Genomic DNA, 16097 nt, shown 5'->3' with positions numbered 1-16097 from the left:
TTTGCCTCCCAGAGTTGTGGGTGCTTCTTTGCTGGAGGTTTTCAAGAAAAGATTGGACAACCATTTGTCCAGGATGCAATAAGGTCTCCTGCCTTGGGCAGGGGATTGGATTAGAAGACCTCCAAGGTCCTTTCTAGCCCTATGATTCTAATTTTAACACATTTAACCAAGGGGAAGAGACAGAAAAAAGATCCTAATAAAGTAAACACAAAATAAACTTACAAAGGAAGTCCTAAGGCTGTAGCTAATTTATAAGTTTGTTGTGGCTAATTGAAATCCCTTTGGGTTTCCTCTAAAGAGGAAATGTATCAAAAACACTGGGTTATCTGAGCATTGTGTGTGTGTGTGTGTGTGTACTGTATGTGTATAAATACACATATACATTTATACATATGAAAGGTGGTATTCAGAAGGTTCTGACCAGTTCTGGAGAACCGGTAGCAGAAATTTTGAGTAGTTCGGAGAACCGGTAAATACCACCTCTGACTGGCCCCGCCCCCATCTATTCTCTGCCTCCCGAGTCCCAGCTGAGCGGGAGGACATGGGGATTTTGCAGTAACCTTCCCCTGGAGTGGGGAGGGAATGGAGATTTTACAGTCCCCTTCCCCTGCCATGCCCACCAAGCCACGCCCACCAAGCCATGCCATGCCCACCAAGTCACACCCACAGAACCTGTAGTAAAAAAAATTGAATCCAGCCACTAATACATATATACACATACACATATCATTGTATGCAGTGTATGCAGCATGCAGTAAAGAGCCAGTATGGCATAATGGTTAAGGCACCAGGTTAGGAATCATGACTTCTAGTCCCACCTTAGACACAAAACCAACCAGCTGGCTGATCAAAACCAGCCATAGGAAGAAGGACCTCTTTGGAAATCTTGCCCCCAAAATTTGTTAGGATTAGTCCTAGCAGTCACCAGGAGTCAGTAGGGATTTGAAGGCACACAACAAAGTGTGGTGTGTAAGGCTATTTAGCTCCATTCCTTGACTGCCATACCACCAGGTGCCTTCCTTTAGGGAACAAATCTGATTATCCAGTTTTGTTTACCTTCATACCAAGAACTTAGATCAGGCGTGTCCAGCCTGTGGCCTACAGGCTGAATACAGCCCTGGACAACTAGTAATGCGGCCCACAAGATCGTTAAAAAAAAATAAAAATTAAAGGATATTCTAATGGTCATTCTTTGTAAATGTTTAGACAGTGATTCTTCTTTGCTAATAAAAGCTCGGAACTAGACAAAATATTTGTTATCTGGAGCTAAATGTGTAGGGGGAAAAAATAAATGGAATAATAAAGTAATGCACTTGCGGACTCATGAAGTTCCTCTATGCTTACATTTTCTGCCATTTAAGAAGTGTCTGAAGCAAGTTTCCTTTTTAAGAGGGCAGCATAAACAATTGTAAGGAAACATTGAGCACCTGTTTATGTTAACTGGGCAGTGAAGAGATACAGAAAAAGGCTACCGCTTCGGTCACTCTTGTATAAATATATAATTGCAGGAATTGCTTCATAGGAACACGAATTTTTAGGAATGATATAATGCAGTTCAATATAGAGTTACTGAAGGGAGATTATTATAGAGATGGAAAGATTTGATGATACCACTATGGAGGAATGGTTGGTAAAACTGGCAGATAAAATAACAGATACAGTTAATCCTCAATTTACAACAGTTGATTTAGTGACCGTTCAAAGTTACAATGGCACTGAAAAACAAAATTACTTATCGCCATTTTTCAGACTAATGAAGACTGCAGCATCCCCCTGGTCATGTGATTTACATTCTGATGCTCGACCACTGGTTCACATTTATGACAGTTGCAGTGTCCCGGAGTCATGTGATCTCCTTTTGCGACCTTCTGATGAGCAAAGTCAATGGGGGGAAATCAGATTCACTTAACAACCGTGTTACTCATTTAAGAACTGTATTGATTCACTTAAAAACTGGGGCGAGAAAAGTCATAAAATGGGGCAAAATTCACTTCACCAATTCCTCACTTAACAACATACATTTTGGGCTCCGTTGTGGTCATACGTTGAGGACTACCTGTATTGTCAGGGAAAAAAGAAAATGTACATTGATTGGTGACTAGAAACTTCTTATGGACATTTTGCATAAAGATGAAAAAAATGAACTTGTGTCCTAGTTTTGATGATAGATCATAGTAAGAAGAATATTATAACATTTTAGAGAAACAGGTGAAAATACGTTTTGTTTATAACTTCTGTGAAGAATATTGGAAGCCACTTTTTCATATATATTTTTCCCTTTCTTTTCTATTTGTATCTATTTTTCTTTAACTTTTTTCTTTTCTTACACTTTATGCTTTCTGTTTGACTTCTTTTCCTTTTTTTCTCTTACTCTACATTAGGTTGTCCTAATTTTTATTTTCTGTTTTTGAAAGTTTTAGTAAAAATGATGTAGAATAAAGTAAAGAAGGAATGATCTAATGCAGGAATAGCCATATAACCATCTGTCTGAGATGATGTAGGATTTCCTGCCTGGGCAGGAGGTTGGACTAGAAGGCCTCCAAGGTCCCTTCCAACTCTGTTGTTGTTACTTGTTACTTGTTAGATTAATGTAAATATGATGTTACTGTTTTTGAAGAGATGCTATAAAACTTGGGTAGGATAATTATACTGATGGTGGCAGATTCTCTGCCGACTTTTCAGTTTATTGTACTTTCTGTGGATTCATTTCTGTCATTCCTTCATACTTGCTGTTCTTAGAATAAAAGTGTTGTATCATACACTTCTTTAAGAATTTAGATTAGTTCAAGATTAATTCAAAAAATTAGGTTAATTAATTAAGACACTCCGAAAACAATTATTCTAAAGAGGGTAGTGGAACTCAACTTGAGATGGATTCTGGAGCAGCAAGATTTTAGTTTCAGCAAAACATATTGCTAAATAACCATGATGAATGTGTACGTTAATACAGTAGTGCACATTCAACATCAAAGAAAGGAAGAGCAATGGACAAGAAAATGAGAAGCATAAGACTGCCTCAGGAATTAGTAAAGTCCATTTATTTTCATATAGCACATGCATTTTCATTAAAAAAAATCAAAGCAGTGCACTGTATAGCAACAGAGTATGGTACAGATTGTGCTACCATCTTGAATTATGTTCAGCAGCGTATGAACAAAATACTCAAGCATGAATAACCGCATTTGCTACATCAAATAACGTATGATATTGAATTGTTACTTTTTTAATCAAGGTGATTGACAATGTAATCTAGATTATTTAAACATACACATCCAATTTTTGCCATTACAATACTGCCATTATATTAATTTTTAACTTTAATTGACCTTATATATTACTGCATCAAACTGCTGCATCTTCTTATAACCGTATTTTCACCCATCTTTCTGAGTTAGATAAAGTGGGAAGGGTATAGAAACACGTATTTGTATATTAGGTCGAGAACTTGCCAGGTTACTAATGTTTCACATTATGTACAGATGATCCTCATTTAATAACCGCTCATTCAGCAACTGTTCAAATTCACAATGGGGTTGAATGAGTGGTAGTTACAACCAGTCTTCATACTTACAGCTATTGCAATGTCATTTGATCACGATTTGTGACCTTTCTCATCAGGTTCTGGCAAGAAAAGTCAATGGGGAAGCTGGTCATAGTATGCCCAGTATGCCCAGTAGTCCCAGGGCTATATTTGGCACTACCTTGGTTTACGTTTGAAGGAAATACAACAGCAACAATTTTCAAAAATATTTGTTCTCTGTGCTAAAACGATAGAAATCCAAGAAAAAGTTTAAATCAGTATCAGGATAGTCGCTTGCTTTACCTGGTGCCTCCATAATTCCCTCCAGCATGGCAAGAGTGCACAGTCCCAACACACTTGGGAGAGGTAATGGGCTGGGGAAGGCTGAAGCATAGTGAATTTATCTTGGATGATAGCCAAGGAGGAGGAAAGATGCCTGAGAGCTTAAATTGTTTTACACATTACGTGGATGGTCGGTGCGATCATTTTTATTTTTAATTGTAAGAGAGATGCTATGGAAAGAGGATCTGCTCTGCAAATGAGAGTGGCTGGTTGGAGGGAAAAAACCTTTTGGAATAAATGGTGCTTCAACTGATCACAGCTTTAACATTCATTTTTAAACACAATGAATACTTCCCCTGGTTAATTAATCCCCCCTTTTTTAAAAAAAAAGAGAAGGGAGGGAGGGAGAGAGAGAGAGAGAGAGTTACCGATAGCTATTCTCAAAGGCAAAGCTAATATTATTCTTTATCATCTTTTACAGATCTGGATTTTTTTCGTCTTCTTTTTCAGCTCAATCAATGTTTAGAACTGCTAAAAGACGTCAGAGGGCACCGCATTGCCGTTTCTGCCCCTTTCCAATTATACATTCATCCCCAAAAGTACAAAGCAAAAATACAATTCCATTTTTTTATGAATCATAAACTAGGTTTCTTTTGCCCTTAAATTGGCATTTTGAACTCTGTTCACTCATGGTGCAAAAGAGACCTTGAGGGTAAAGGAAGGAGCCAAAGGATGGGGAAAAAAGGTAGCTCTCAAACGAGTGATCTTTTGAATAGCCCAAGTTCAATCTTTAAAACAAAAACTGATATATATTTTTTTTGCTCACTAATGTGCTCCCACAGCCACTTACTTCTTATCCTGGAAAACTTGAAAGAGGAAGTAAAAAGAGGTGACCCAAATCACAGTTCTTTCGACAGAAGAAATTCAGCTGTTTTGAACACTTACAATCAAAGGAAGTGGTTTCCCTAATTATATGAACTATGTGAAAGCTCTCAGAATAGCTTTTCCGCCCCAGGATTCTTTGCACTTTAGAAGTTTGCATAAAAGCTCACATGGAGACTTGGATGCAAAGTGTTTGATTCAATTTTATTAGGCAGAAGTGTACCTACATTCTTAATGCTCGCTTAACAGTTGGTTAGATTTGGACCACAATCAGATTTAGATGATATATTTCTGTCCCTATGCCTTTTAAACATTTCAGCACTTCGCTTTATTTCCAAATACCTCTTTGAAATGAGCTGTGGAGAGAAGGGGCTTAAGCTCTTTGTCAGCTTTTCAGTAAAGTTTCCATCCTTTTTGGCTTGATTTGATAATAGGGAATTCTGTGAAATAAAATTTGTTATTTCCACTGCTTCTTAAGAGAAGGAGAAAAAAGAAATCTTAATTTTTTTTCAGAGTAAAAAAGAAGTAACGATAACTATACATTGTAAATTTATAGGATTTGAACATGGCAATTTATTTGTCTGAAAATATTGAGATTATTTTCACAAAGATACTACTAATTTATTTGTTCTTTTTTTTATTCATAGACATTCTTTTTTTCTGTACATGAAAAATACTTTGGAAAAGAACACCAAACAATCAGAACAGTTTTGAAAATCATACTCTGAAGTTAAAGGAAGGAGCCAAAGGATGGGGAAAAAAGGTAGCTCTCAAACGAGTGATCTTTTGAATAGCCCAAGTTCAATCTTTAAAACAAAAACTGATATATATTTTTTTTGCTCACTAATGTGCTCCCACAGCCACTTACTTCTTATCCTGGAAAACTTGAAAGAGGAAGTAAAAAGAGGTGACCCAAATCACAGTTCTTTCGACAGAAGAAATTCAGCTGTTTTGAACACTTACAATCAAAGGAAGTGGTTTCCCTAATTATATGAACTATGTGAAAGCTCTCAGAATAGCTTTTCCGCCCCAGGATTCTTTGCACTTTAGAAGTTTGCATAAAAACTCACATGGAGACTTGGATGCAAAGTGTTTGATTCAATTTTATTAGGCAGAAGTGTACCTACATTCTTAATGCTCGCTTAACAGTTGGTAAGATTTGGACCACAATCAGATTTAGATGATATATTTCTGTCCCTATGCCTTTTAAACATTTCAGCACTTCGCTTTATTTCCAAATACCTCTTTGAAACGAGCTGTGGAGAGAAGGGGCTTAAGCTCTTTGTCAGCTTTTCAGTAAAGTTTCCATCCTTTTTGGCTTGATTTGATAATAGGGAATTCTGTGAAATAAAATTTGTTATTTCCACTGCTTCTTAAGAGAAGGAGAAAAAAGAAATCTTAATTTTTTTTCAGAGTAAAAAAGAAGTAACGATAACTATACATTGTAAATTTATAGGATTTGAACATGGCAATTTATTTGTCTGAAAATATTGAGATTATTTTCACAAAGATACTACTAATTTATTTGTTCTTTTTTTTATTCATAGACATTCTTTTTTTCTGTACATGAAAAATACTTTGGAAAAGAACACCAAACAATCAGAACAGTTTTGAAAATCATACTCTGAAGTTAAAATAATGAAAACTATCATCCTAATTAATTCATTGTATCCTTATTTATTTGCTCCATTTCTATTCTATCCATTTTTTTCCAAATTTCACAGTAACTGATCACACTGTCAGTTACATTTTTTTAAAAGCTTCGGTAAGAATGGTCAGTAAAAATATTTTTTCTTCTTAAAACAATCCTGATATGAGAGTGTAGGAATCTTATTTATTCTGCAATCCTCTTTCCATTTACCTGAGTCTGAAGCTCATAGGATTCAATGGGATTTCCCAATGATCATGTAAAGGATTTCATTCTTCAAGTTTGACATTTCTGCACAAGGACATCATAGACAACTTATGCAGCTGTATGGAAATAGAACTCGAACATATGTGATATTCTGTCGTATTCCTCATGTTGCAGTTTAATTTTTCATCACTCTAAAGATACACGCAATGGTGTTGATATATATATGAACATATGCAGGGTATAGAACAGAATGTGTTACGACTCTATATAGCTATCTGTAAAATATGATCATTTACTTGGGTTGACTGAAGATAAATTAATAAATATATATTCAGTTGAATTCTGTGCTGAAGAGAAAGTAGGGAAAACACTTCTACCTCTTCTCTCATCTTCTCTTCCTGATGCTTGTTGTCACGGATTTGACATCTGTACGTTTTAGAAATAACGGGCGTGCATGTAATGTTGTGTGGGAATGACCACAGGAGACATGGCAACGGGACACAGTCAAAGGAACAGTCAGATAAAAGGCAGCTTAGCCCATAGCAGAAATGTGGGTAGGGCAAGAGCTCAGCAGAGACCTTCCCTAGTTTTTTTGCTGTAAAGGGGAGAGGAGAACTAGTTTGGGACTTGCATTATTCATGCCAGCCTTATGAGGTAGACAGGACAGGAAATGCTAGCCAATTCTATTTTATTGTAAGATTACATTAATCTCACAGGTCTGATAGTATTATCTCCAACAAGTCCTGTGTTCATAAACCGTAGTATGTAACTACAAACAGATCTTGATTTATCTTAGAAAATTTTGAACAGTTTAGACCATTTAAACCCCCACTACTTGAGCCAACAGTGCTTCTTAAAATTCCTTGCTAGAGAGATTTTATCATTGTCAGGAATGATGGATTGATCCTTTATGCATGGATTGTCAAAAATAATTATTGTAAAATATTTGACAAGTAACTTCTCACCTGATTTGCATCCATGTTTCTTGATAGTTGTTGTTTGACAAAAAAAAAAAAGACTTCTGAGTTTCTTTGTCTGTGATACATACTTCAAGACATATTCGTGTTTTCTCATATTTTATATGAATTATTTATACTTTTAATTCAAAGGTGATTGTTAATATTGTATTACACTAAATATGTATTTAGTAATTATATTTTTTCATTATTATATTGCTACAAGTATTTCAATGAAATAAAAATATCAGATATAAAAATGTTGTAATGAATTGTTCTATCCCTTGCAAATATTTTGCACCTGACCATGTACTAAGGACCTAAAGTCATGAATACATTGCATTGTGTCTAAGAATGAGAGGAAGTTACACCCACAGAATTAAGATAAATTATGTGTGCACCAACACACCCTTATGGAAGAGAAAATCTGAAATAAACTCAAATGATTGTCAATAGTATTTTTCTAATAGAGAGGATTCTGATCAAAGCTATAGCAAAAACCCACATACCACAGGAACTATAAGCCTCTACCAGAAATATAATCTCAGACTAAGATATGTAGAATGGCTCTAAATCATTGCACTGTTTTCCACAGATCATGCAAAAACTGTAGTAAGCTGAACCATTGATTTTTTTAACATCTTAATTCCCTTTTTGTAATCCTTCTGGCTAATACATTTCATGCACATGCAAGATCCCACTGTGTACCCTGGCTATACAATACGGGGAAAATCTGTATATACTTAAACTCCTGCCCCGCCCCCCAAATAGAAGTATTAATGGTCTATGTATTTTTTTAAGAACAGAGTAATAGAGTCCATGGTTCTAGATTAGATTGGGATTTAAAACAAAAACCAAAAACCCTTAAACATTGACAAATTACTTTCAAATTACTGCCAAAGAAGTTCCTTGGTCATGTCTGCAAAATCATTTTGCAAAACCACTTTGCTTCAGCAGATAGTCGATCTGATTGACCACCTCTGAACTAACATGGGATGGGCCTGTTTGATACTTGAGTGGGAGATCATCTGAAAATACCAGTTTCGTCTGGGAACATGAAAACATCATGGAAGAAGGAATGAGCAAGCCCTTTCATTAACTCTTGTCAGAAAAAAACATGGATTTGTCCATAAGTCACCCTGAAGCATGACTTGAAGGAAACATCTTTTTAGATACAAAGAGGGGTGGATCCGGAGTGGTAGGATGGGACTATTGGACATAAACTAAGAATTACTGTATAGGAATTACAGGTTCCTTTGTAGCATGTGTCTGGTTGATCTGTATTATGCAATAAAAACTAAAGGAAGAAGTGCTTTTTGTAAAACATTGCAGGAGAACAGCTGCTGTGTGACAACTTTCTTGGGATTTTACTTCAGTAGAACTTTAAAATACCGTAGAACACTTGGGTGATTTTTCTTTATCTGCCGGCAGTCATTTCTAAACAATATTGCTATTCCTATAATACTGAGGAGTCTTTGGTGTTCTCTGAGCTTAGTTGTTTGCTTGTCGATGCTCCATTACCCGATTAGTAAGATCTCCAGTGCTGCTGGGTGTGGGGTTTGCTCCTTGTTTATATTGTATATAATAGCTTGTCCTGCTAGTGTTAGTGAAGTGTGGTTTTCTCCTAGCTAATCCTTGAAGGATATTGTTTTCTGATTGATTGATTGATTGATTTTCAGTTTGATTATGTGTCTCCTTGATAGTTGTTTGATTAGAATATTGTTTTTTTTCCTTGGTTGTTTGTCTGCTTTAATCCCTGCTTTAGATATAGGCTACTGAAGAGGATGTGTTCTGGTTTTTTTGTTTCTTTCTTAATTTTTTAAGAAGACATCTCTACATATCTATTGATGGCTGATGTGTCTGAGTGCCAGATTTCAAGGAATTCCCTAGAGTTTTTGGATTTAGCTTGGTCTAGGATGCTAACAGTTGCCCAGTTTAAACTACGGTTAAGTCTGTCCACATGCTGTGAGATTAAGGTGTGTCTTCTTACGCATTCATGGATGTGCTCTGCTAGTATTCTGCTTGATGGTCCTACATAGTAGCTATTACAGTCCTTATTATGTTGTGGCATGTGATAGGCAAGAACAGACAGCATAGACAACAGCATTTATTGACTCAACTGGAACTGAGCAACAACAGGCAAATTCCTGTAATTTTATACTCTGGGCCCAGAGGGCCTCAACTAATCATAATGCTGTAAAAAGTCTGCTCAAATATGAATGTTCTAAGTTTCCCTCCAAATCAGTTGAAGTTGACATTTAGGGTCATCTAAAGGTTAGTTTCACTTTAGCAGGGTTTAACACAACTATATGTATTCAATACATAACAGTCCTTACACTGTATGTTGTAGATGACTATTGTTTTTTTCTTCTTAAGCTATTGGGTATTTTGATTTAATTTAGGATGTTTTGGAGGATTTTAGTTGGTTTGCATGCTACAGTGATATCATGTGGTTGTGATAGTCTGTTGGTTGTTTTTGCGATGTTTCTGATGCATGGTAGCACTATCGTTTTCATAATTTGTGTTGGCTGTGCTGTAGGACATTGAATGGTTAGGCACTTTTTTTTGATGAAGTTGAGAGGGTATCCATTTTGTTGGAAGATGTTGTGTAGGCAGTCTGTTGCCTTTTTTAATGTTCTGGGCTGCTACAGTGCATTTGTGCTTGTCTGAGTAATGTTCCTACAGAGCTCCTCTTGTGCGGGGTGATTACTTTGGTAATGGAGCACTTGATTAATCTGACTTTTATTATTCCTATAATAAGACATGGTAAATATTCTTGCCATGATAACACTAATGAACTCTCACGAAATAGTGATAAATATTAGTAATCATTTAGTGATGTTCTGCAGCGCAGAATGCTACAGTAGTTAAACCCTGTAATTTTGTCTCATGAAAGAGTACCTCATGCTGTGAAATTTAGCTGATTTTTTAAATATGGTGTGAATTAGTTGATCTGATAGCAAATGGAATGTATTTTCTAGATATGATCTTGAGAATCAATCTCAACCTGAAGAAAATGCACTCTGTGTTGTGACAAATACATAAGTAAACATTAAACATAAATTGTCAACATATTGATCTTTAAGAAAAATCCGTAATTGGTCATATCTTTATTGGGGCCAACCAATGAAGCTTTTATTTGATGGTTGGTCCCAGTGAAATTTTTATTCAGCTACGGATTTGGGATTTAAATTAAATCTTTTCTTTGAATGTTCTTGAAATGGGGTTAGAACTGTTCTTTTGCCTTTGGATGGATCTTGTGTCATTCATAACCTGCTGTGTTTGATAGAAAAAAGGGATTTGCATCAAGGTAAGATTTTTAAGTGATGACAAAACATTTTTCTCAATGAATCAATTTCTTCAAAATAAATACATAAATAAAAACTAGACATTCCAATATAACATAACATAACATATACTCAGTCTCGACTTGTTCAATTTTCTCTTTTGGAACCTACTCAAAAATTAGTTTACTTGCAATAGGCACAGGGACCTTTGGACTCCTAGCTAAATATTTCTAACAATTTAACAAAGTTTTCTCCAAAACATTCTAGGATTAGCCATTTGCTGTAAAACTTTCCCTAATCATATCACTCTTCCTTTTTTCCTCCTGTCCTCAGGCTTTACTTCACATTAAAGCCATTCCATCTACAATGGATTCCTCCAGCTTTATTAACAGTGATAATGAGCAACAAAAGATAAATATTTCTTTTTTAAAAAATAACTTTTATTAAACATTTTTTAAAAAACAAAAAAGAATCTTTAACGATTTTTTCTTTCCAACAATTTCGCATCGATAAAACATTTCTTACTTATCCATTTTTCTTCCTGAGCTATTGGGTATTTTGATTTAATTTAGGATGTTTCGGAGGATTTTAGTTGGTTTGCATGCTACAGTGATATCATGTGGTTGTGATAGTCTGTTGGTTGTTTTTGCGATGTTTCTGATGCATGGTAGCACTATCGTTTTCATAATTTGTGTTGGCTGTGCTGTAGGACATTGAATGGTTAGGCACTTTTTTTTGATGAAGTTGAGAGGGTATCCATTTTGTTGGAAGATGTTGTGTAGGCAGTCTGTTGCCTTTTTTAATGTTCTGGGCTGCTACAGTGCATTTGTGCTTGTCTGAGTAATGTTCCTACAGAGCTCCTCTTGTGCGGGGTGATTACTTTGGTAATGGAGCACTTGATTAATCTGACTTTTATTATTCCTATAATAAGACATGGTAAATATTCTTGCCATGATAACACTAATGAACTCTCACGAAATAGTGATAAATATTAGTAATCATTTAGTGATGTTCTGCAGCGCAGAATGCTACAGTAGTTAAACCCTGTAATTTTGTCTCATGAAAGAGTACCTCATGCTGTGAAATTTAGCTGATTTTTTAAATATGGTGTGAATTAGTTGATCTGATAGCAAATGGAATGTATTTTCTAGATATGATCTTGAGAATCAATCTCAACCTGAAGAAAATGCACTCTGTGTTGTGACAAATACATAAGTAAACATTAAACATAAATTGTCAACATATTGATCTTTAAGAAAAATCCGTAATTGGTCATATCTTTATTGGGGCCAACCAATGAAGCTTTTATTTGATGGTTGGTCCCAGTGAAATTTTTATTCAGCTACGGATTTGGGATTTAAATTAAATCTTTTCTTTGAATGTTCTTGAAATGGGGTTAGAACTGTTCTTTTGCCTTTGGATGGATCTTGTGTCATTCATAACCTGCTGTGTTTGATAGAAAAAAGGGATTTGCATCAAGGTAAGATTTTTAAGTGATGACAAAACATTTTTCTCAATGAATCAATTTCTTCAAAATAAATACATAAATAAAAACTAGACATTCCAATATACTCAGTCTCGACTTATTCAATTTTCTCTTTTGGAACCTACTCAAAAATTAGTTTACTTGCAATAGGCACAGGGACCTTTGGACTCCTAGCTAAATATTTCTAACAATTTAACAAAGTTTTCTCCAAAACATTCTAGGATTAGCCATTTGCTGTAAAACTTTCCCTAATCATATCACTCTTGCTTTTTTCCTCCTGTCCTCAGGCTTTACTTCACATTAAAGCCATTCCATCTACAATGGATTCCTCCAGCTTTATTAACAGTGATAATGAGCAACAAAAGATAAATATTTCTTTTTTAAAAAATAACTTTTATTAAACATTTTTTAAAAAACAAAAAAGAATCTTTAACAATTTTTTCTTTCCAACAATTTCGCATCGATAAAACATTTCTTACTTATCCATTTTTTCTTCCTGATTTCAATGTATCCTTTATACATATAATTCTAATATTAATTTATTTACATATATACGGAAAATAGGACAAGGTTAGAGTGACAACTGTTCTGTGAATGAACTTTCTGGTTGTTGTTGTTTTTCCTTTTTAAAAAGACATGTGAGGACATCCATTGGAAAGAAAAAACTGAGAAATCTTAGGAACCTAAAACTATGATAAGCCTTATTTTCTTATTTGGCTACAGTTCCAGGCCTTTCTGTTAACTGTTCTGGGATGAATGAGGAATCCATTCTTTCCCTTTGTTCCTTCAACCATAATTACAAAAGACAGAAGAATGCAATCAAAATTATACCAGTCATTTAATGGACTCTACACTTCCATGGGATCTATAGACCTTGATGACAAAATCAAGTTTTGATGGGATTCCAGAAGACCAACAGGGTTGGGCCAACCTCAACTTTGATGTTTAATTGATAAAATGGAGCCTATACCTCTGATAGTTCTAATGTTAACAATTTTTAAATTTTGGGCGCAATTGTTCTTGAACTGCTAAATTAGAAAACCACTGATTTGTGACATTCCTATCCTTTCTCAAAGGTGACTCTTCTTACAGATACCTTTGAAAGATTGAAGACAGAAGCTCCTACCTTGTACCTTGATTGTCTTCAGGTACAAAAGGAAGCAAACAGTATGGATTGGTGAACTTGCCGTGTGCTGTAGCTTCATTTTCAATGGTTGTGACAACTAAAAAAAAAGTATTATCACAAGTTAGAAGCATTGCTTTTATAATTGCATTTATCTGTGATTTCTTTGCCTGAATGTACTTCAGCATAAAAGCTGTTTTGTGAGCAAGCCTCCATCTCCCTCAATTGGCTGTCTTGTCAACATTTTATTGCTAACTAGGAACACATTTGAAAATATTGTATCTAATCATATATCTACATGTCTTCATTATTTATTACCTAATTATTTTTTAGATTTATATCCTAGCATTCCTCTAGGAAATTTGTGGTTTATATGGGAATTCCGTTCTGCTATTATTAGATTGCTGTTCAGCGGTAAAAGATGCTTAGTTTTTCAGCTGGTAAGCTGACAGTCTGGGTTTGAGACCTGAGCATCTCATGACAGGGTGAGCTCCCAGTTCCTGCCCATCTAGCAGGTCAAAAGATTGCAAATGCAAGTAAATTAATAGGTAGCACTTCAGTGGGAAGGTAACAGCATTTCATGCTCCTTTGGCATATAGTCATGCTGGCCACATGACAACGGAAAATGTCTTCAAACAATGCTGGCTCCCTTGACCAAGAAACAGAGATGAGCACTGTGCCCTAGAGTTGGACACGGCTGGAATGGGGAAACCAGTGGTGAAATCCAGCTGGATCTATCTGGCTTGCGCGAACTGGTAGCTCCAGCGGCGGGAGGCTCGACCCACCCACTGGGACGCCATTATGTCCCATTTTTGACCCTCTGCGCATGCGCAGAAGGCTCTGTGCATGTGCAGAAGAGGCGTGCACACTCACATTCTTGAACCAGTAATGAAGGTAAATGCATTTCACCACTGGGGGAAATCTTTATCTTTATTATATATGGTGATGCCTTAGGAAGAACCCAGGTTTCTGTGGGTAAAGATAGAAGTGAATCTAGTTCAGGACATTTATCACCCAGGTTTCCAGGTCTCCATTCCAATTTTGGATTAATATTTTATACTTGGCTAGTCTTGGAAGTATGTTCAGAAACTTCAGATAATCCAGGATGCCACAGGAAAAGTTCGAGCGAGCACATGTCCTTCATTTTAAAACAACTTAATATAGTGTGTTTCTTTAATCTTGTATAGGATTTTAAACTAGGCTATATAAAAAAAAATCTCATTGTCCCATATGAATCTTCCCAAACTTTGAGAGCTTCACAAATTACTCTTTCAATAGTGATCCCACCACTACTGGAAACAACTTTTTAGTAGCTGCTTTTCCAAAGTGCCAAGGAATGTTGTGTACTTTCCAAATAATAATAATAGTTATCATAGTGTCAGCAATATAAACATGTTTATTTTAGCAGGGTTTTGATAAGGAAGCTCTAAACTGGTTTGTCTGTCAAGGTGAGTTTTGATGAATTGTTAGATGTTATTTGTTTCCCTGTCTTAACATTTGTTTTTAAGCCATCAGCTCTTTTTTTCGTATATTTGTTTTTAAAGATACTTTAATTGCTTTAATTAGACAAATGTTAGTCTGTATAATCTGTAAGTTTAATGGTGATTTCTGAATTTCTGTTCTTGCTAGCTACCTTGAACACAACTATTGATACAGATAATGATTCAGAGGTTTTGTGTTAATTATAGAATTATGTTGTTTTGTATTCACATCTGGTGTTTTTGTTGCATTTCGAACAGGCAGAAATACTCAGCGTGTTGAGCCACAGAAATATCATTCAGTTTTATGGTGCTGTTATTGAACCCCCAAACTATGGCATAGTTACAGGTAAACTATAGATCTTCTTGCTTTTATGATATGTAGGGGATGATATTTCTGAAGCACTGGATTTTTTCAGTAGATGGCTATATACTTGTGTTTTTTTAAAAAATAACATTCGTTTCTTTTCAAGTTGAACGATATGTTAATATAATTTGGAAAAAAAGAATTCCTTTACTCCTGCAAATATTATTTAATTGTAAGGTCTGGAGTGTTTTCTGTGAAATCAAAACTGGCACATTGTAGGAGTTGGTATTTCCTTTGGTTAAATGCTACAGGCATTTTTGCAAATGGACAGATAACAATATGCCTATGTAGTCTTCTGTCAAGATGGGAGAAAATAAGAGTGATATAAGAAACAGCAATTTTGCCATTCTATTCAACCGACAGAAAGACAACTTGGGGGCAAATCCTACAGGTTAGTCTTCAATTGGCTGTGAGGCACACTTACAGAGCCAAAATAGATCTGCTATAACCCCGCCTCTTATGCGGGGTGGTGGTGGTATGTCTCTATAAAAATCTTGAGCCAATGTTACAAAAATCTAGGCCTATTAGATATATGGCCAAGTAAGCTATATGAACTGAAAACATACTTCAATCTTACTGTCAACAGACTAGACTTACAAATTGACCTGAGCCTGTCAGGAAAGGCTTACTTTTCTCACTGTGGGAACCACTAAAAAACAGCTCTCCCAATCTACTTTAGTTTTATGAAGCAGCTAGAAACTCTTTTTGATTAAGCAGAAATGCTGATGGGAGGCAAAAATATTTCTTTTTCTTCTTCCGGCATGTATCCTCCCATTCCTGATTCTTTTAGTCTTCTCTGATTAGAAAGTACCAGTGATTGGTATTGCTTGGACACAACGCAACATATACTATATATTCTAT

General features: G+C 35.5%; 1 protein-coding gene across 1 annotated transcript in view; it reads left to right on the top strand.

Moving 5' to 3' along the window:
- The window catches only part of MAP3K20 (mitogen-activated protein kinase kinase kinase 20), a 134869-nt gene that overhangs the window by 34926 nt on the left and 83846 nt on the right, over nt 1-16097 (top strand). Inside the window, exon 3 of the mRNA XM_058190445.1 lies at nt 15131-15218. Coding sequence (XP_058046428.1) covers nt 15131-15218 — 88 coding nt within the window. The remainder of the gene's footprint in view (nt 1-15130; nt 15219-16097) is intronic.

This window comes from Ahaetulla prasina, chromosome 1 (assembly GCF_028640845.1).
Source record: "Ahaetulla prasina isolate Xishuangbanna chromosome 1, ASM2864084v1, whole genome shotgun sequence".
NCBI classification, from domain to species: domain Eukaryota; kingdom Metazoa; phylum Chordata; class Lepidosauria; order Squamata; family Colubridae; genus Ahaetulla; species Ahaetulla prasina.
The sequence above is the reverse complement of the archived record's forward strand: the minus strand, read 5'-3'. Positions and strand labels throughout refer to the sequence as shown.